The sequence below is a fragment of the Entelurus aequoreus genome, linkage group LG07 (genome assembly GCF_033978785.1).
Source record: "Entelurus aequoreus isolate RoL-2023_Sb linkage group LG07, RoL_Eaeq_v1.1, whole genome shotgun sequence".
NCBI lineage: Eukaryota > Metazoa > Chordata > Actinopteri > Syngnathiformes > Syngnathidae > Entelurus > Entelurus aequoreus.
In genome coordinates this window covers 25,409,427-25,430,772 of record NC_084737.1, presented here as the reverse complement: position 1 = coordinate 25,430,772, position 21,346 = coordinate 25,409,427, and the positions used below count along the sequence as shown (strand labels likewise).

The 21,346-nt window shown below is 40.3% G+C and overlaps 1 protein-coding gene across 3 annotated transcripts in view; it reads left to right on the top strand.

Annotated features, from left to right (window-relative positions):
* LOC133653582 (rho GTPase-activating protein 4-like) overlaps nucleotides 1-21,346 on the top strand; it is a 25,628-nt gene extending 4,282 nt beyond the window's left edge. For all 3 annotated transcript variants that reach the window (XM_062053010.1, XM_062053012.1, XM_062053011.1), the window contains exons 2-22: nucleotides 9,340-9,429; nucleotides 9,689-9,860; nucleotides 9,931-10,093; nucleotides 10,194-10,256; nucleotides 10,330-10,455; nucleotides 10,530-10,658; nucleotides 13,046-13,267; nucleotides 15,974-16,075; nucleotides 16,186-16,359; nucleotides 16,484-16,568; nucleotides 16,670-16,697; nucleotides 18,215-18,314; nucleotides 18,407-18,467; nucleotides 18,534-18,611; nucleotides 18,699-18,827; nucleotides 18,891-18,996; nucleotides 19,937-20,164; nucleotides 20,224-20,270; nucleotides 20,341-20,566; nucleotides 20,646-20,688; nucleotides 20,817-21,346. In XM_062053010.1, the coding sequence (XP_061908994.1) occupies nucleotides 9,363-9,429; nucleotides 9,689-9,860; nucleotides 9,931-10,093; nucleotides 10,194-10,256; nucleotides 10,330-10,455; nucleotides 10,530-10,658; nucleotides 13,046-13,267; nucleotides 15,974-16,075; nucleotides 16,186-16,359; nucleotides 16,484-16,568; nucleotides 16,670-16,697; nucleotides 18,215-18,314; nucleotides 18,407-18,467; nucleotides 18,534-18,611; nucleotides 18,699-18,827; nucleotides 18,891-18,996; nucleotides 19,937-20,164; nucleotides 20,224-20,270; nucleotides 20,341-20,566; nucleotides 20,646-20,688; nucleotides 20,817-20,966 (2,499 nt within the window). In that variant the 5' untranslated portion in view covers nucleotides 9,340-9,362 and the 3' untranslated portion in view covers nucleotides 20,967-21,346. The remainder of the gene's footprint in view (nucleotides 1-9,339; nucleotides 9,430-9,688; nucleotides 9,861-9,930; nucleotides 10,094-10,193; nucleotides 10,257-10,329; nucleotides 10,456-10,529; nucleotides 10,659-13,045; nucleotides 13,268-15,973; nucleotides 16,076-16,185; nucleotides 16,360-16,483; nucleotides 16,569-16,669; nucleotides 16,698-18,214; nucleotides 18,315-18,406; nucleotides 18,468-18,533; nucleotides 18,612-18,698; nucleotides 18,828-18,890; nucleotides 18,997-19,936; nucleotides 20,165-20,223; nucleotides 20,271-20,340; nucleotides 20,567-20,645; nucleotides 20,689-20,816) is intronic.

Below are 21,346 nucleotides of genomic sequence, written 5' to 3'. Positions count from 1 at the left end.
TGAAGGTGACTATGACGTGCGCATTTTCCCCGCATGCGTACTAGGTCGTGTTGCTGGAGGAGGGGAGGGGGTCTTAAACGGTGGCATTGTTGTGTGTGGACACGGATAAGGTTAGGTGTGATTTACCCTGGATAACCTTATCCCGCTTAGTGTAAACGGGGCCTAAGCCGGCTAAGGTTATCCAGGGTAAATCCCACCTAACCTTATCCTTGTCTACACACACAATGGTCGTTTAATACCCCCTCCCCACCTCCGTCAGCCGGCGCAACGCGACCTAATACGCATGCGTGGAAAATGCGCACGTCATAGTCACCTCCAGTGTTGCTTTGTGTGCAAGTTATTCAATTTAACTTATTTGAACAATATCCAGTGTTTTGGTATTTCAATTAACTGGAATCCAGTGTGCTGTGGGGCCCTATTGTAGTGAATCTCACCTGAGCAGTCTTAAATTAATCAAATCTTTATTGGACACGTGATAAGTACACAATGTGACAAAGAACATTTTACAACAATCAATTTTGGGATCTAGATATCACTCTTTTGCCTTCACCTTCATTGTCCATTCGTTTTTGGGGACTTTATATACTCTGGACCTAGACGTTGAGTCCGCGACATACATGGCGGACAAATACAGTCTGCTTTGCCAGTCCAAATGCATTCGCTGTTTTCCGTAGTCTTCCCTCGACAGCCAGGTAATACAAAGCACACGCTACCTTTTTTATTACATCCACGGAAGCCCGCATTATCGTTGACTCTCCTTCGACAAATAGACAAAGTTTTTCGCTAAGTAGAATCACAGATGACCTCGATATTTGAAAGTTCTCTTGCAGTCTGAGAAGTGTTGTATCCGAAATAGCTGCAATCGCTTTCTCTTAAGGTATTCATGTGTGATTTCCACAAATGTCTGTATAGACGGAAAGAGAAATGGATGACTCGCCTTCATATTTCCAGTGGTTAGCTCCAAGCTACGAAACCGCTTTATTATGAAGCAGGCTGTGGAGCGTTCTTTCTGACGTCACTTCCTGTGTGGGCCGCGGTCTTTCTGACGTCACTTCCTCTCCAAACTCAGTTTGTAATCGATCAATGAGTCCATACAAAACTAAGAGCCGGAGTTTCAAGAAATACACGGCGCACTTACCCGTGTAAAAAGTTATCCAAGGAGGGGGACCTTAAACTATAGTTTAGTGTGGCTGAAAAGGGGCGTAGGCTAAATAATTATTTAAAGGGTTATCCGGCTTAGTGTAGACATAGCCTTAGTCTGTGCTTGTACCCTCCCAAAACAGCACAATTTTACAATGAAACAAGCCTTTTAAAAAGAAAACAACTTTTAGATATGTTATCAAAAGAATACAATATAATGTGCTCTACTACAGTAGTTTAACAAAGTAATTCGGGCTGCATGATTTTGAGAAAAAGCCTAATTGTATTTTTTCTCTCCTAAATTGCGATTCGATTTGCGACTTTTGTATTTTATACATAAAACTGCTAAAATAACGAGTGAAGAACGTGTTACGTTTAGACTGTCAATAAACATATCCTTGTCTCAAAGTGTCACTCATTAGAACAATATGCAATAATATACTTTCAAAAGTATTTGGCTTTGTGCAGGCAGACTCAGAGCTTGTGTCTATTGCTGGGATTTTACTGACATCTCGTCCGGGCCATAGAATATATGTGTGAGCAAAATTTAAAACAGTTACGCTTTTACCAAAGGCAGCAATCATAAATGAGTCTTTCAGCACACACAATGTTGATATCTATAGTTAAATTTTGATAGGTGAGAGATGTGAATGATTGTCTATCTGTGCCCAGTGAATGGCAATGCTAATTTGAGTTAACCTGTCAATACGCTAGTCCATTGTAAATTAGCATTAAGATAGCGGAATTAGAGAGCAACCTCCATCCTGCATAATTGCATTGCTTTTTTCCCCATTTATTCCAAATTATATTATTATGTATGTGCACCTCATTTGTATATATAATGTACTATTTTTAGTGCGGTTAGTTTTAAAGTGACTTCATTGTGAAGAATATCAACAAAACACCTAAAGTTATTTAAAAAAAATCTTAACTAAAAAGACTGGCGACATAATTGAGAAGCTAAATTGCAACATTCAGGCTGGGCAGAATAAAGTGTAGCCTGTGTTACCTTTTACAATAAGCAACAATTGAAACTGCATTGAACAAAGAGAGCACATTTTACCAAGTCAAATTATTTGTGCTAAAGCTGATTGTGATTCTGTTTCTGATGGTATGAGAAAAAATGTTAACATTAATAGTATTATTAACTAATAACACTGTTTTTAAATATATTTAAAACATTTGTTTAGCCTTTTTAAAGTAAATATATGCATCCAGGCAAATCAAAATCACCAGGTCACATATATGATGTCATATTCACCGCGCAAGTAACAGTGGCTGCAGAGTCTCTCAAGAGGCATACGAGTCATTCTTGGAAGAGAGACGCTTAAAACAGGAAGCAGTTCATCGCATGCGACAGGAACGGCCATAGTAGTATTGACCACGCCTCCACCGCCACGTATATAGTGGCAATCTACGGGAAACCTTGATATATACACTATATTGCCAAAAATATTTGGCCATCCATCCAAATTATCAGAATCAGGTGTCTTAATCACTTGGCCCGGCCACAGGTGTATAAAATCAAGCACCTAAGCACGGAGACTGTTTCTACAAACATTTGTGAAAGAATGGGCCCCTCTCAGCAGCTCAGTCATTTCCAGCGTGGAACTGTCATAGGATGCCACCTGTGTAACAAATCCAGTCGTGAAATGTCCTCGCTCCTGAATATTCCAAAGTCAACTGTCAGCTTTATTATAAGAAAATGGAAGAGTTTGGGAACAACAGCAACTCAGCCACGAAGTGGTAGGCCACGTAAACTGACAGAGAGGGGTCAGCGGATGCTGAAGCACATTGTGCAGAAAGTCGGCGACCTCTTTGCACTGTCAGTTGCTACAGAGCTCCAAACTTAATGTGACCTTCCAATTAGCCCACGTATAGTACGGTGTACCCCGCCTTCCGCCCGAATGCAGCTGAGATAGGCTCCAGCGACCCCCCATGACCCCAAAAGGGACAAGCGGTAGAAAATGAATGGATAGTACGCAGAGAGCTTCACGGAATGGGTTTGCATGGCCGAGCAGCTGCATCTAATCCAAACACCACCAAGTCCAATGCAAAGCGTCGGACGCAGTGGTGTAAAGCACGTCGCCACTGGACTTTAGAGCAGTGGAGACGCTTTCTTGGAGTGATGAATCACGCTTTTACATCTGGCAATGTGATGGAAGAGTCTGAGTTTGGAGGTTGCCAGGAGAAGGGTACATTTCGGACTGCATTGTGCCGAGTGTGAAATTTGGTGGAGGAGGAATTATGGTTTGGAGTTGTTTTTCAGGAGTTGGGCTTGGCCCCTTAGTTCCAGTGAAAGGAACTTTGAATGCCCCAGGATACCAAAACATTTTGGACAATTCCATGCTCCCAACCTTGTGGGAACAGTTTGGGGCCCCTTCCTCTTCCAACATGACTGTGCACAAAGCAAGGTCCATAAAGACATGGATGGCAGAGTCTGCTGTGGATGAACTTGGCTGGCCTGGGTCTACAAAATGTGCTGATATTAAGAGGACAGTGGTGGCTTTTAGGGAGAGAAAGTTAAGCTGGAGCAGCAGCGCCAAGTAAGTGTGACGTCATGCTCGCTGCAGCTCACCTCTTTCGTCGGGGACATCAAGGGACAGAAGTAGAGTCTCTAAACACAAGTGTATTTTATAATAGTACCAGAAAGAGATGCTAGATTTATTGCTAGTTGTTTCTAATAGTTATTGAAAGTCTCTAGTAGGGTTGTACTGTATCCCAGTATTATTATAGTACAACGATACTAATTAATCATATTCTGTACTATACCGCCTCTAAAAAGTACCGGTCCCCTGTCGTCGTCACACCATGCCATTGCTGGTTTACAAGCAGATGAGCATGTTTGGCAGCACACAATCACAGAGTACTTACAAGCAGACACAGAGTGTAGACAGAAAAGGGAGAACAGACGCATTTTGGCTTAAAAACTAACGATAAAGGTGAAGTTATAACACTGAAATGCCCTCAGGAAGAGGTGCTTTAAGACATGGCTAGCTAGCTAGCGGCTAAAGTCCATTCACATTCTGCAGTGTTTTAGCTACTTCTAAATCACTAATCCTCACCTCCATGGTGACAAATAAAGTAAGTTTCTTACAAGTATCATCCCTGCAGGACGAGGAATAGCTAAACATGTTTCACTACACACCGTAGCTCACAGGTGTCAAAATGTAAACAAACGCCATTGGTGGATCTACACCTGACATCCACTGTAATGATACTAAGTAAAGGTGTATTTACTCTATACTATCAATCAATCAATGTTTATTTATATAGCCCTAAATCACAAGTGTCTCAAAGGGCTGCACAAGCCACAACGACATCCTTGGTACAGAGCCCACTACTATGATTACATCGATATTTTTTGCCATAACATCTTCAGTTTTTTTATTAATTTATATTATGTTTATAAACTCAGGAAATATGTCCCTGGACACATGAGGACTTTGAATATGACCAATGTATGATCCTGTAACGACTTGGTATCAGATTGTTACCCAAATTTGTGGTATCATCCAAAACTAATGTGAAGTATCAAAAAACAGAAGAATAAATGATTATTACATTTTAACAGAAGTGTAGATAGAACATGTTAAAAGAGAAAGTAAGCAGATATTAACAGTAAATGAACAAGTAGATTAAAGGCCTACTGAAATGACATTTTTTTATTCAAACGGGGATAACAGATCTATTCTATGTGTCATACTTGATCATTTCGCGATATTGCCATATTTTTGCTGAAAGGATTTAGTATAAAACGACGACGATAAAGATCGCAACTTTTGGTATCTGATAAAAAAAAAGGCTTGCCCCTACCGGAAGTAGCGTGACGTAGTCAATTGAACATATCCGCAAAGTTCCCTATTGTTTACAATGATGGCCGCCAGAAGTGAGAGAGATTCGGACCGAGAAAGCGACGATTTCCCCATTAATTTGAGCGAGGATGAAAGATTTGTGGATGAGGAAAATGCAAGTGAAGGACTAGTGGGGAGTGGAAGCGATTCAGATAGGGAAGATGCTGTGAGAGCCGGGGGTGACCTGATATTCAGCTGGGAATGACTACAACAGTAAATAAACACAAGACATATATATACTCTATTAGCCACAACACAACCAGGCTTATATTTAATATGCCACAAATTAATCCCGCATAAAAACACCTAGGTGTTTGTTATGCTAGCTCCTAGCTACTAGCTCGAGCTAGTTATAGCTCGAGCGGGTTATATGGACGGGATCCCGTATATATAACCCGCCAATACAATTCAAACACCTGCACAACACACACACTCACTCAGCCCAAAGAACCGTTCACCTAACCCAAGGTTCATAAAGCTTATATATTTAACCAAAGTTACGTACATGACACGCACGTACGGGCAAGCAATCAAATGTTTGGAAGCGCGCGGGTGGGACCGGATATTCAGCTGGGAATGACTACAACAGTAAATAAACACAAGACATATATATACTCCTATTAGCCACAACACAACCAGGCTTATATTGAATATGCCACAAATTAATCCCGCATAACAAACAGCTAGGTGTTTGTTATGCTAGCTCCTAGCTACTAGCTACTAGCTCGAGCTGGTTATAGCTCGAGCGGGTTATATGGACGGGATCCCGTATATATAACCCGCCAATACAATTCAAACACCTGCACAACACACACACTCACTCAGCCCAAAGGACCGTTCACCTAACCCAAGGTTAATAAAGCTTATATATTTAATCAAAGTTACGTACGTGACACGCACGTACGGGCAAGCGATCAAATGTTTGGAAGCGCGCGGGTGGGACCTGATATTCAGCTGGGAATGACTACAACAGTAAATAAACACAAGACATATATATACTCTATTAGCCACAACACAACCAGGCTTATATTTAATATGCCACAAATTAATCCCGCATAACAAACACCTAGGTGTTTGTTATGCTAGCTACTAGCTCGAGCTAGTTATAGCAAGCGATCAAATGTTTGGAAGCGCAGCTACGTACTCACGGTATCGCGTCTGTGTATCCAAATCAAAGTCCTCCTGGTTAGAGTCTCTGTTGTCCGAGTTCTTCGATCTTGACTGCATCTTTCGGGAATGTAAACAAACACCGGCTGTGTTGTGTTGCTGACTTCCCTCGCAAAATATCCGCTTCACACCGACAACTTTCTTCTTTGCTTGCTCAGCTTCTTTCTCCATAATGCAATGAACAAATTGCAACAGATTCACCAACACAGATGTCCAGAATACTGTGGAATAATGAGATGAAAACAGAGCTATTTCGTATTGGCTTCAATGGGGAAGCCATACCTCTGTTAAACTGGCTATGTCACGCGCATACGTCATCATACCGAGACGTTTTCAAGCGGAAGTGTGGCGGGAAATTTAAAATTGCACTTTATAAGTTAACCCGGCCGTATTGGCATGTGTTGCAATGTTAAGATTTCCTCATTGATATATAAACTATCAGACTGCGTGGTCGGTAGTAGTGGGTTTCAGTAGGCCTTTAATAATCCATTTTCTACTGCTTGTCCCTAATAATTTTGACAAAAAAATAGAATGGAAAGTTACACAATATGTTAATGCATCTGTCAGCAGACTAAATTAGGAGCCTTACTACTACTTACTACTAAAAGACAAGTTGTCTTGTATGTTCACTATTTTATTTAAGGACAAACTTGCAATAGGAAACGTGTTTAATGTACCCTAAGATTTTTTGTTAAAAAGAAAAGACAGCGAAAAAAACCCACCTCAGCCTCTTGCGGTTACGTTTTCGCACTAATTAAAATCTTGATGTCGATTGGATGCCAATTAATCTCATCCCAAGAAGTAATGTAATATTAATGTACAGCATTTACTAGGAGTGTCCTATTCAGTTTTTTCACTTCCAATACTTAACTGATATTGGAGCCTTCAGCATTGACCAATACCAATATTGATCCTATACAATATCGGCAGGAATTGAACACACTTTTATTACTTTATAGTGTGGAATATTAAAAAAGTGCTTGATCAAGTGAAATTACTCAGAACAATGGTAGTTATGATTATGGGTATTATTAACCATCTGGAATTAACTATTTTTAGGTAGCCATGAGTGGTAATCAGAGCTGTGTGTTGCCAGGATGTTACTTATGTCATGTCCGGCTCAAGTCAAAGTTTGTAGCAAACATGGCGCCCTATAGTTGCATGTGAGGGGCTTTTGACCAATTGGGGAAAGTATGGCCTGAGTAATTCCTAACAGATGGGTCTGAAGCCCCTCACGTGACTACAAGGCAATATGTTTACTACCAACTTTGAAACAGAGTTGGCCATACTCTTTATACGCTGCTTTGGTGGTCATTGTTTTTTGGCCATACCACGTTGCCACTATTATTCATTAAGTTAAGTGCATGTTGTAAGTTGAATGATGCGAACACGTTAGTAAATTGTGTTATTAATTGCTTTGGAACAGAACAAGGGGGGATATTGAATAAACTCTGTTTCTGTCTACTCCTTTTCCAACATGTGGGATTCTGAAACTGTAAATATCTGATGTACTATATTGTAACTATGAATGATCGAAAAAAAATAAGCCAACTATGCTCATGCTCATAACCTGGAGATAAGCGGTGTCACAGAAGCGGTTGGCAAAAAAAGGTGTTTTCGTTATTAATTTTAAGACATTGGTGATCAATAAGCAGTCAAGCATATCATATCCTTTTTAGTTGAAAGTTACGAGGTGGCATTTGACATATTGAGAGCTTGATTTAAAACAAAAAATTTAAAATTAAATTTAGGTCTCCAAAAGGGGATTCGTGATGATTTTCGTCTTTTCTGACTTATAAATGTTACAATATATTATATTCATGTTAAACAGTGCTAAATCATAAGGTTCATGCAGTTTGATGTGATCTTGCACTCTGACTTTGGAATTTGGACTAAAGCTATTAGCTCCTGTCTGCTTCAGGATATGAGGGAACACATAAAGGCAAGTTAATGTATTTTCATCTAATAAAACGGACATGTAGGGCAGCACGGTGGAACAGGGTTTAGTGCATGTGCCTCACAATGCGAAGGTCCTGAGTAGTCCTGGGTTCGATCCTGTGCTCGGGATCTTTCTGTGTGGAGTTTGCATGTTCTCCCCGTTACTCCCACCGCCAAATACATGCACCTTGGGATAGGTTGATTGGCAACACTAAATTGGCCCTAGTGTGTGAATGTGAGTGTGAATGTTGTCTGTCTATCTGTGTTGGCCCTGCGATGAGGTGGCGACTTGTCCAGGGTATACCCCGCCTTCCGCACGAATGCAGCTGAGATAGGCTCCAGCACCCCCCGCCCCCCCAAAAAGGGACAAGCGGTAGAAAATGGATGGATGGATGGAAAACGGACATGTGACAAGCAGTGACATAAATGTTGCTAAAAGCAGCAGCTTATTTTATGCAGAGCCAATCAATCGGCGAGTGTGCTTCTGCTTTTGTGACCGAGTGAATCTATATAATGTCTGTGAAGTTTACTTTCAAGCGTGTCTGGTAAGAAATAGCTGTGACAATTTCAGGATATACTTAAACAGTGTACGTTTTCAAAAGGTAAATCATGACGCTTTTGAGAGTGTGGAGCATGGTTAAATTTTCAATCCCGGAACGCCTCTACAAACCATCCATGTCTTATAAATGGGGGCAAAATTTACACAAAAGCATATCCTATACGTGTTACTTAGACCACAAGGTAGGATTAAAATCGTCATAGGTCCCCTTTAAAAAAAAAGGGGGTCGTCTTATATTCGTCTCAATACAGTATGGAAAACTGCCATGAAAGGGGATCATGCTCTGCTTCAAATTGTCGCAGGACATGTTTGAATTCATCTTTTCCTCAATGAACCTAAGTTCTTCAATGTCAGGAGCACTCATGCACCCCCAGGTTGGAGACAAGTACAGTTGCACTAAAATGGTTTTACTACCTTCTGTAGAAAACATCCACACCAAACTTTGCACCATGTGGTTGACTTTATTTTTAGGCGAGCTGAGGTGCCGCCAGATCTATTTTTGCCCTTTGTGCTACTCTGCAGCATGACCGAAACACATGCTAAATGGCTTTCTAATGTTGTTGTGTGCCGTTCAAGAGAAGGCAGGCCAACTGCATTGACGTGTAGGAAAAGAGGATTCTAATATTGTCTACTTAAGATTACAATATCCTGCTTGCATAAAACAATCACTTTGTTAAACAGAACTCCACCCGGTTGGAGCAACCATGGCTTCCCATGTAAGGCTCAGGAAGGACAAGGTTGGCGTGGTGGACTACGACACTCAAATTAAAGGTAAACACATGTTCATATGTGTATGCTCAGGGCATTCCATCATCACAATTCTTCAAAGATTGAGGATCTGACCAATCTAAGTCTGAGCATGAACTGATGAAGCCTGCTCGGATGAGCGGCCAAACGTCTTCAAAGACAAACTGAACAGTCCAGTTGCGATTGATTGAGTGCCCTCAGAATACAATTACCTGGATGAATGAGAACATCCATTGACTCTTGTTTTTGTGCTTTGCGTTGGCACTCATTGTCCTCATTTTAGAGGTGCGGTGTCAGCTTGTCGACCAACTGAAAGTGCTGGACTTGCAGCTGGAGCAGAAGAGCCAGCAGCTGCAAGATCTAGCAGACTACCTGCGGCGGCGGGGCGAGATTGAAAGCGAGTATTCCCGGTCTTTAGAAAAACTGGCTGAAAGGTTCACCAACAGGATTAAGAGGTGATTCAGGGTGATATATGCATGTGCTTGCATGTCGGCGTTTCACAAACAAGACTTGTCTTCTTCTTAGGAAGGAGCCCGGCACTCACTCTGTGGCTCAGGTCTGGTTGGCTTTACTGTCCCACACTCGCCAAGAGAGTAAGGACCACAACGGGCTCAGTGAGAGCTGCAGCAGCTTTCTCGTCCAACCCCTCACACACTGCCTGGAGTACACCCAGCGACTTGCCAAGAAGGTAATGAAGCAGGCATCAAACCACAAAGCATCTGCAACCACATTTCTAACTGTCATTTCGACCTACTGACATAAACATGAACTCCGCTTGACGTACGCAGAGCAAAGAGGTCTGCACTCAGCTTCAAGACGGACTGCTCAAGGTTACCACAGAGCTTCAGACCGTAAGTGACAAACCCAACCGGTTTTCTGACTAAATAAACGGGCGCAATGACTCATGTGCCTCTGCCTGGGCAGGCATGGCGGACATACTACCAGTACCACGCTGACTACGTGTGTGCAGAGGGGAAGTTGAAGGACGCTGAGAAACAGGAGGAAAAGCAGAAGCAGAACGCCAAAAAACTGGAAAGGCTGATTGAGAAGGTAATACTCTACAACATGTTTCTGGATGGGTTTGAATGAAGGCTCAAACAGATGTTTGTTTTACGTGCTTACAGAGGCAAGGAAAAGTCCAGGATATTTACCTGAAGTGCAGCAAGGCTAGGAATGATTACCTGCTAAACATTGCTGCAGCCAACACTTCCATGAACAAGTACTACCTCCAAGACCTCTCTACTCTCATTGATGTGAGTTATTAAGAGACACACCTAGGAGGCTCTGTGTGGCCCTAAACAAGATTTTGTTTGTGGCCCTGTTTTGGTGTTTAATATTACTTCCCATCTTAACTTTGTAGTTAAGTGTAATTGCAGCCCACAGACCAACGGCGGATTATAGTTAAATACATTTTGTCAATCCCACTCGAAAGAACACGTTACTTTATGAAATTCCAGAAGGAATTGCGTGTGAATGCCCCAATCATTGCTGAAGCTGAAATGAAAAGCTGAATGACTGCAGAGTTAAATTAGAAAAGTTTCAATAAACAGTTGGAATAATTTGAAAATTGAGGAACTGAAGCTTAACTGAAATGCGAGTGGAATGTAGAATAAATGGTATAAACGTTTTAACTGTGAAATTATTTGAATCTTAATGATCAGAAACTGTAATGAAACATACTATGAATATAGAAATGATAAGTGTATGTCGTAATAGTTTGAATGAAACTGTTTGACTCAAAGATGTAAAATTGCAAAAAAAATGTGTTCTTTTGGTCTTTTCCGGGATTCAAACCCACATTACTCAGGTTATAAGCATGGGTATTATCCTCTCAGCCAGACCGCCTAGCTGTTAAAGTATTGTTCAACTTTGAAAGTTAAAGGGAGCGATTTAGCCGTTGAAAATGACATCGAATTGCCAAGAATTCTTTGCTGCAACGATACAACCTTTTTAGCTAATTTTGGAGATATATCAACATTTTTTAACAATAAAATGTTAGGAATGGTTAGAATATTGAAGAATGCCGGTTGAAATGCTAGTGGAATATAGAAGGAAAGATAGAAACAGTTGGATTGTGAACCGTTGAATTGATTGATTACCCAGAATTCTTTGCTGCAACAGTACAATGTTTTCAGCTAATTTTTGGGATGAATAACATATTTTTACATAAAATATGTTTCCTGATTGTATAGTAGACTTGCAAACAAGCTAACATTTAGAGAAAAATAAGTCAAAACCATAACTTACACTGGTACGTGAGATAAAGAGGTCCTAGTCATAAATGACAAATTGTGCTCAAATCTGTGAGTCATCCAGTATGACTGGATTTAATTATTATTCCAATGTGAGGCTTCGCACAAAGAATGTTACACAATCATAATGAAGAATTTATAGTGCCTTAATAAACTAACATTAACTTTTTGCAAATAGGCCCTTAAGAGAATTATTCACCGAAACAGAAGGATTTCTGTCAATGTTTAATCTTTAATGCAATAGGTCAAAATGACATCATAACCCAGATAGCACTTCTGCAAAAGTAGTGCTTTTTTGCTCATTTCAGACTTAATGTTTTTTTACTCCAAAAAGATATATTTTCTGATAATGTGAAACTTTTTCTTGTATTCAATGTTATTTTCAGGGGAAAAGAAAAAGGCAACCGTAAGTGAGAATGGTGGAATGAGTACCAATTGTCCATCCATTCATTCATTTTATTGTCCAATATTTTGGAAAATCATGAATACCGTAAAAGCTGGGAATTTTTTGGCTTTAATAGAGCGACAGCTTTTTTTTCCTGACTAAGACGCACATTTTAATGGTGAAACAGTTGAAATTAGTTAAAAGACGTGGGAGAAGAAGCAGAAAAAAAGGGGGTGGGGAAATACTGGAAAATTAAGAATTACAGTAGAGCCGGTAATTTTTTGAAAGATTTGTTGAAAGGGCACACATTGCATTGAACGTTTTGACGTTCAAACGGCATCAATCCGATGTGGGACGGACGACCAAAGAAGAAGAAGAATAAATAGATGAAAATTAGTGCGGAATAACATAAGTGTGAATGCCTATTGGTGCGGAATAACATACGTGTGAATGCTTATTGGCATTCACACAATACATATATGAAAAGTGGTGCGAAAAAGCATTTGAGGGAATGCCTTTAAAGGGGCAAACACAAAAATTACAGCACAACAAACGCACAAAGAGCAACTTTCTATAAGCAAGTGGAAGTGTCTCCTGGGTAACTCAACAGTGTCCAAATGCATACAATTTTTACAAAATGTTATATTTACAAAAAGGCCTACTATAGCTCAGGATTAATTTCGCTGCTGGTAGAAGTAGTTAACAAATTTAGTTGTGGTTAAAATGGAATTTGGAAGTGAATGCAAGGTGCAGCCCAGACTCAGAGGCCCCCAGTTATATTGAGTTTGAGACATTCTAGTGATATGTGGTTATTTAAGTATTGTTAAATCCCAATTAAGAATATGGAAGCAATGATGAACAGAAAATTTTTTGTGCTGTGCCCCTGTCTCACTTGCCCAAAATGCAAACTGGCCTCAGGGTCCATTCATTGATGTTTAAAGTGTTTGGATTATACACAGCATAACTATCTTAGGTGTTTTAACAATGTCTGCTTCTCCCGCAGTGTACAGATGTCGGCTACCACCTGTCTCTGGGCAGAGTAATGCAAGCCTATCTGTCCAGTCGGCGCCAGTTCCAGCAGAACCTGAGCTCAGGCCTGCAGAAGCTGCAGGGCTCGGTGTCAGGATTGGACCAGGGTCAGGACAGAGACACTCTGCTGCAGGATCACCACAACACCTTTTGTATGCCCCTTCGCTTCACCTACCAGCCGCACGATGGCGACCAGGTGGGTGTCCTATAGCAGCATGGACAAGTCTGTCTTTTCTGTGGAGGTTTAATGATTGCATTGTTTGGTTCTGTAGGTTATGGTATTAGTTTGTTTTCAACTTGCATACAATTACAACATGTCTGAAAAGGAGCACAAAGAAGCATAGCTTATTTAATCCTACACCTTTTCCATTTCATAGCAATTTCCAACACATTCACCTGTTCACTTTCTGTGCTCACGCTGTAACACAACCAAATACTTTGAAGTTATGTTTGTGCCTTAATTTTGAGGTCACAAAGGCAGATTTTGAGCACAGAAAAACGTACTTTGTTAGCACATACATGCTTGCAAAATAAAAAAAGATGAAGAAATTAAACTCAATGAAAAATTAAATAGTTTGAGCGAATATAAATGTATTTTGTGTTTTAAAGTATCTAAAGGTTTGCTACTATCCATATTAACATGCAATGCTCTTACGTCCTGTGTTCTCTCTCTCGCAGCCTCTCCACTCCGCACATTCAGTTTTTGTTTTGTTTTGCAAGTTTTGACATGCCGTTACATTTGTGCCAAAAAAAGCATCCAATCAGAAGTGGAGTAATAAATATACATTATGATTGACTGTTTGGTCTCCAATTTGATCACTTGTTACATTGCAGACACAAAAATAACTCTTTACCACATTGTTTGTAAAACGTTTCCCACTATGTTCAGGTTCAAATAACCAAATACATTAAACAACTTAGCTGTGGGGTCGTGTTGCACCAAGTTGATGTTGTTCCGTGAATTAATGCTTCTGGGATAATAGGTTGTAATCACTGACGTGACTTTTGAACTAAAGTAACCGAACTGGTGGGCCACCAAACCAACATGGCGACTGTGCAGCAGAGTGAGAACAGAGTACGCAAGGGGCCTAGATCTTACCACTAAAAGCAGATACCAGGAAAAAATACAACTATGACATGGAATTTACCCCTATACGTTATGAAAGATTTGTCCAGTGATTTCAAGGATTATCTGTTGGTCGGGTTCCCGGGGCCTATATCTTCCTGCAAAAAGCAAATGCGAGCAAAAAAATACAACTATGCAATGGAATAGATCCCTATACTTTATCCCAAAAAAAAGATTTCTCGATAAGGGATTATTCGTCGGTGGAGTTCCCAAACATATCAAACTATTGTGTGCTCCAGACATCATTCTATGTGACAAAACTGATGGAAACTTGTAAAAGCATGGAGGTCTACAACTTCTTTGTGTGTGGCTGGGTCATGGAAATTGGTATCAAGACTCTCCCGGATAAATACAAATTGTTTTTGCTCTGGTAAGGTTGCATTTCATGATTTAACTTTGTGTCCACTGCCATGTTTGTTGCCTGCCCTTGCTGTTGCCTGCGCTGTTTACTAGTATGTGTGTTTTTCCCCATCTTTATAAAAATATAACTATAGATGTCAACATTGTAGCGCTGAAAGCTTCTTTTATGATTGTTGCTTTTGGTAAAAGCGTAACTCTTTTAGGTTTTGCTCACATTTGATTTATTTTATAAATAAAGTTGATTTGATTTGATTTAGACTTGCCGAGTTGGTGCTATAAGGAACACTCGTAGCAGTAGCACTCATACACTAATCGTAAAACGTATATGAAACAAACCTTTAACGGAGTGATCACTGCAAAATTGTGCATTCTTCGGCTCTGCTCCCTTGTATTGGAGTGCGTTGTACTTGTTGTCCTTTTTCATTCAATCTTGCACTTTTTTGCCATTCTTGATTACCTCTCCAGGAACTATGAAGAAACGTTAATCCTTTTCGCTATTTAAACGGTTCGTACAGCTGAAAACAACTCAAGCATAGGGCATTTGTCTTCTCGTAAGGAAAAATGGCGCCTAGTGCCCATTAAGAACAGACGCTGGCTTGACCACCAACAACGCGCATTCAATAAACCAGACGTGACGTCATTTTGAATCCAAGCAATTAGATCGCTTGTTACCTTATCCTGGAAGCATTGATTCCACGCTAATAGAATCCTGTATGAGGACCAACAACAACTTGGTGCAGCACAACCACAGAGGTAAGCTGTTTTATTTATTTGGTTATTTGAACCTTTGTTGGTAACGTTTTATAAACATTATTTTTATAGATTTGTCCGCAAAGTAAAAAGTGATTTAATTGAAGACCAAACAGCCAATCAGAACATACATTTGTCCACTTCTCTGATTTGTTGCCTTTTTAGCACAAACATAACGTTGTGTCAAAACTTGTGTGAGCGCAGAGGGAAAAAAAACTGAAGGCGCAGATTGAAGAGGTTGCGGTAACAAGGAAGCCAGGACGTAAGGGAGCACAGTGGTCTGCCTGTGAAGAAAATTGTAATTATTGCACGTATGAATAATGGAAAACATGCAGACACATTACTCAAGCACAAAATACATTTATATAGTATTTTCTCAATTTAATTTTTTATTTGAGTTTATTATTTTCCCAGTATTGATCCCTGGGGTTCGCCACACGATATATTTAACGCTGTAGAGGGGTGTTCGCTGAGCTTTACATATTGCTTCCAGTTGGTTAAGTAGCTTCTTGCCCAGTTCAAAACCAACCCTCTGATGCCATACCTAATGGACATATTAAGGTTAATTGTGTAAAATGCTTTTGTTAGATCCATAAAGACTGCAGCTGCACACTGTTTACCATCTTTTGCATTTGTCATTTCTACCGTTATTTCGATGAATTAAAGGTTTCTGAGATTAGCGCAGAGAATGAGATGAGGTGTGAGCTGGAGACAAGGTTCAAACAGATCCAAACCAGGCTGAGAGCCGTCACAGAGGAAACCCAGGAGGTAAAGTGTCATCCCATTTGTCCGTTGTGGTCGAGGCTTATAAATAAAGTTTTGTGGTTTTACCAAACAGACTGTTTTACTCAACAAAATAAACCTGCCTTCTGTCACAGGTTAATAAGAGCATGTCAGCAGCCCAGTCCTCCCTGCTGGAGACAATCGGTGACGTAGATTTGGAGCAGAGCAGCAGCACATCGCAGGAGGAGAACACTGAGAGCCAGTCAGTTCGTCCCAATGTGGCCCGCCGCAGGGCCAACCAGCAGGAAATAGAAAATCTCTACTTTACTGTGAGTTTAGACCACACTGACAGCCTGTAGACAAGGTTTTTGTTGTGGTTTCGGTCATTGGCGATGATGGTGAAAACCGCAGCAACCGTTGATGAAAACAGACGACTGCCGCTTTGTTTAACAGAGAGTAAAAGAGTTCCTTGTTGGAAGCTCTTTGGTATCCAAGCTGCAAGCCAAACATGACCTGCTTAAAGTGGCTGTGGAGAAAGGTATTGGTTCTGCATTTTCTTGTGAACTAAACAAGACTGACATTGTGGTTTTTTTAACTATGACCTACTTCTAATATGTTTTCTTTTCCCCCTTATCCTAGAGGAAGTCTCAAATAGTCATCAACCGAGGTAATAACCACTCACAAGACACTTTATTAGGTACACCTAAGAGCTGCCTTTACGACTATTTAAATGCGGAATTATTTTGACCCTGTCATGGAGGTTTCAATTCAAATATTGTGGTTGCATGGGTTTAGAACGGTAATGCAACATCCTGCGAGGATTTTTTTGTTGCCTGTGGCTAAATAAGGTCACCAAACTGAATAAAAGTAAGTACTTCTGACAGAGAGCTCACAAAGTGCTTCACATGGTTAAAATATAAACAGTGGTGTCTCACATGTTTTTTTCTAAATTTTGTTTTAAAATACAAAAAAGAAAATTGAAAAACAAAATGTTTTTCTTTTGGCTCTGAAAAGAAAAATGAATATCCACAGTAAACAAAAATTGAAAAACAGACAGTTTTTTGTAGTTCGTAGTCGTAGACATGGCACAACGAGGTCTGATGTCTGCATATACAAATATTTATATGTACATATGAAAGTGGAGGCAAATAGGAATTAGATCGCGCATCATGGTACAGATTTTCTTACAGGATAGTCCGTGGTCCTATCTTTAAAATCGCTACTTCCCGTTCCGATGTCGGAAAATGAAAACATCAATTTCGGTCTGCTTTTCAGTTTCTGTTGACATGTTTGTAGATATTTCTGTAAAAGTTTTGGAACTGTGTGCCATGTCTTAAGTGTTTTCTTGATATATTTGGCAGCGTCTCAGGCACATGGTACAATATCTCCGCTTTTTAAACGCAATTAGGATTCCTCCAAGGACGCTCCATTCATAACAACATAAGACTGTCATTGACATTATTGAATACAGGGATTTAATTACACATGATGGTCTTCTGCTCTTCTCTGACTTTTATAAAATGCTTGACTCACTGGAATATGACTTTCTTTTTCTTGTGCTGGAACACACTGCAAGTTTCGGGAGATAATTAGAGGACTTAATGGTAATAATAGTTGTGTGTAGGAGTTTCAGGCACAACTCCAAGTTTCCTAATCAAGGTGGGAATTCCTCAAGAGTGTCCCTGGCGGCACGGAAATAGTCAATTAGCAGATAAAACAACTCGTTTTCGAAAAAATTAAGAACACATTCCAACTAACTATTATTGAAAAGATTTAAGAATTCTCTAATGTATCAGGACTTTGTCTAGACCTGTCTAATATACTGTATATTTCTTAGTTTTTAAAGATTTAAAGTCACTAACCTAAAATGTAAAACACCAGTGTATGAGTAATACACTTGTGTTGTAAATATAGTGTTTATATACTACAAAGAAATTATGGAATAACCAAACTCGGAGGATGTTCATTCAGTTGCTTAATTTTGTTGAAAAAAAAAACAGATAACAGACATGACATGGAACTAAAGTTATTCCAAATGGCAAATTTCTGGCTATAAGAAACATAAAAAAATCAAGAAAATAAATTGTGGTAGTCAGTAACAGTTTCATTTTTAGATCAGAGTGAAAAAATATTGCTCTGCTGTATGAAAAATAAAATATGTTGATCTGTTGTATCTTTCAACAGACACAACGGGAAGTCCACGCGTGTTCGTAAAATTCCCTCCGGTGGGAATTTGTTACACAACCAAAAACTTTTCAACGGTGACATGTTGTCTTTCACACAGGTAATAATGACACTTGGCATTTTTATGGAATATGACAGATATGTCCAGTGCAGTTGCAGTTTGATTGTTTTGTGTTTTTCCATGTCCTGCAGGCATCAGGTCAGCAGATTCCAGCTGTTGTGGAAAGTTGCATTCGTTTCATCAACATTAATGGTAAGGAGGGACACAACAATAAAATGTGAGCATGTGTTCATGGAAAAACTGTTATGTTTTTCTCAGGTCTTCACCATGAAGGCATATTTAGGGTGTCAGGCTCTCAGACGGAGGTCAACAACTTGAGGGATGCATTTGAGCGAGGTAGAAAATGGATGGATGGATGATCTCTTTTTGCGTCTGTATAGGCACAAGTATGTTTTTTGTTGATTAAGTTTATTTGGTGTGCAGGAGAGGACCCTCTGGCTGAGCACAAATACGACTTGGACTCTGTTGCTGGAGTGCTCAAGCTGTATTTTAGGAATTTGAAGAACCCTCTTTTCCCAATAGACAGCATCAGTCAGCTACTGGAGTACGCACGTAAGTATGCTTAAGTTTTTGTGATTGTCAAATAGGTTTACTCTCATTCTTTTTGTCTCTCAGAGACAAAAAACGAGACGGAGAGAGCCGACAAACTAAAAACGGTCATCTCTTCCTATCCTGAGCCGGTCATCATTGTCATGAGATACCTCTTTGCTTTTCTTCACCAGTAAGTACTAGGTTTCCATTTAGTGCATTTCATTTACAATGCCATAGTACCTCAACTTATGGGCTTAATTTGTTCTGTGATGGAGCTCCTACTTTAAAACACTTGTATTTCATATCAACATTTCCCATTGAAATGAATTGAAATCAATGCCCCCAAAACAGCACAATTTTAACATGTAACATGCCTTTTGAAAAGAAAAACTTTGAGATCAGAAATATTGTATGAAAAACAAAACATGTACTAACGGTACTAACTACAGAAGTTTTATGAAGCAATGTATTAATGTACTGTAAAGATTAATCAATATATTGATTTATATTCCTAAAATTCAAATTAAAATTTCCGGAAGATAGGCATCAATCCAACAATTATCGATACTAGAAAAAGCTAAACATTGGATTTAAGAACAGCAGACTTTATATGAAGTTTAGCGTGTTTACTGATAAGAATGTCAAACGTTACTCAAGTCTGTCTGCCTGTCTCTGGCGTCATCGCCACCATGCCAGAAACTTGAGGGTTGCAGGTTCGCTCCCCGCCTCTTGCCATCCAAATCGCTGCCGTTGTGTCCTTGGGCAGGACACTTCACCCTTGCCCCCAGTGCCGCTCACACTGGTGAATGAATGATGGGTGGTGGTCAGAGGGGCTGTAGGCGCAAACTGGTAGCCACTTCCGTCAGTCTACCCCAGGGCAGCTGTGGCTACAAATCTAGCTTACCACCAACAGGTGTGATTGTGGAGTGAATGAATGATGGGTTCTCACTTCTGTGAAGCGCTTTGAGTGTCTAGAAACGCGCTATATACATCTAATCTATTATCTATTATTATTAATATTCTTGAGTGTCCAATAAAATGCTTTAGTTTACTGAATTAAGTTTATGCATTATAGCTAATTTGAAGATTTTTTTCAACTTTTTTTATTTTCTTTTTTCATTCTTGCCCAGCGTGTCTCAATACAGCGATGAGAACATGATGCAGCCGTACAACCTCGCCGTCTGTTTTGGCCCCAGTCTGGTCCAAGGGGCCAACGACGAGGACGTGGTCACCCTGCAACCTCAGATCAACGCCCTGGTAAAGAGCTTTATCGTTCAACACGAGAGCATCTTCCCTAGTCAGAGCGAGGTCAAAGGTCCCGTGTATGAGAAGTGCATGACGCAGGAGCAAGATGACTGGTAAGACACGAGCTGTTGATGGACCAAAATGGTTGTCACACTGTCTATTTTTTCCTCAGTGATACCATAGCTGAGGAAGGGGAAGGGGAGGCAGAGTTGTCTCATGGTAAAGTCGTTGAGTTTATCTGTAAGGTTCTTTAAACATTAGATTGATGTCTATATATGATGTGCAACAGAAACGGAAGCGGGACAGTTGGTAAATCGCAGCAACTCGGCCACAGGACCGAAAAGGACAGAGGGTTCCAAATCCAGTAAGGGCGGCCTTGGCGAACACCGCAGGTCAGCATCAGGACCAGCAGCAGGGGTTAGCATCCCTTCAGGTGCAAAGATAGTCCTCCACATACCCACTGGGCCTCAGGGGCGTCCGAGAAGGATCCACTCTCCTGGATATGCACGCAGAGAGTAAGTGACAATCACTCTCAAAAGTCAACTGTTTTTGTATGGACCTTTTTTTAATACATCTTTTTTTGTTCTCCTACAGACAGTTGCACTCCTCCCCAGAAGATGCAGTTCAAGTAGACAAGGTTTGTGCTTGTTCAGTCTTTGAAAATAAAGTTGCCCTATAAATGGGTTGAATATGGATTTAGTAAGTCCTATGCAGCTGAACGCAAAGTACATATATCCCTTCTCATCATGCTTTATTTAACACCAGGAGGTCTGTCGCCAGATGAACTCAGTCTTCAAAGAGCTTGTCTCCAAGCACACGCTGCAAGAGACTTCTACCTCCTCCTCCTCCACAGACACCGCCTCCTCTCCCTCTGGCCAGGCGGCTCAGAAGAAATGCGGTCGTGAAGGACACTAGGTGAGAGAATGAGGGAGCCATACAGGACATTTAAGGGTACATCTGCTCTTTAGGCACACAACTGTTAGAGGGAAAACTGGGAACTGTGTTGCTTTTTTCTGCTTGTTTGTGCAACACAAGAGTTTCAGGACAACATGAAACCTGTGGAATACTTGAAATTGCAATTTGTCTCTCTTATCGCTGGCTACATTTGTACAGCTGTTAAGGGTTCTGGTTTTAGACAGCTCAAGTTACTTAATCAAATGTTTACCACAATAAATTGCAAGTGTTGAAACTGTGAAAATTAATTGTAAGAAATATGTACATACTTATTTGTACAAATTTACACCCGCTGATTTGTTTGTATATTTTGGAAAACATGCCAAATAAATGTTTGTTCT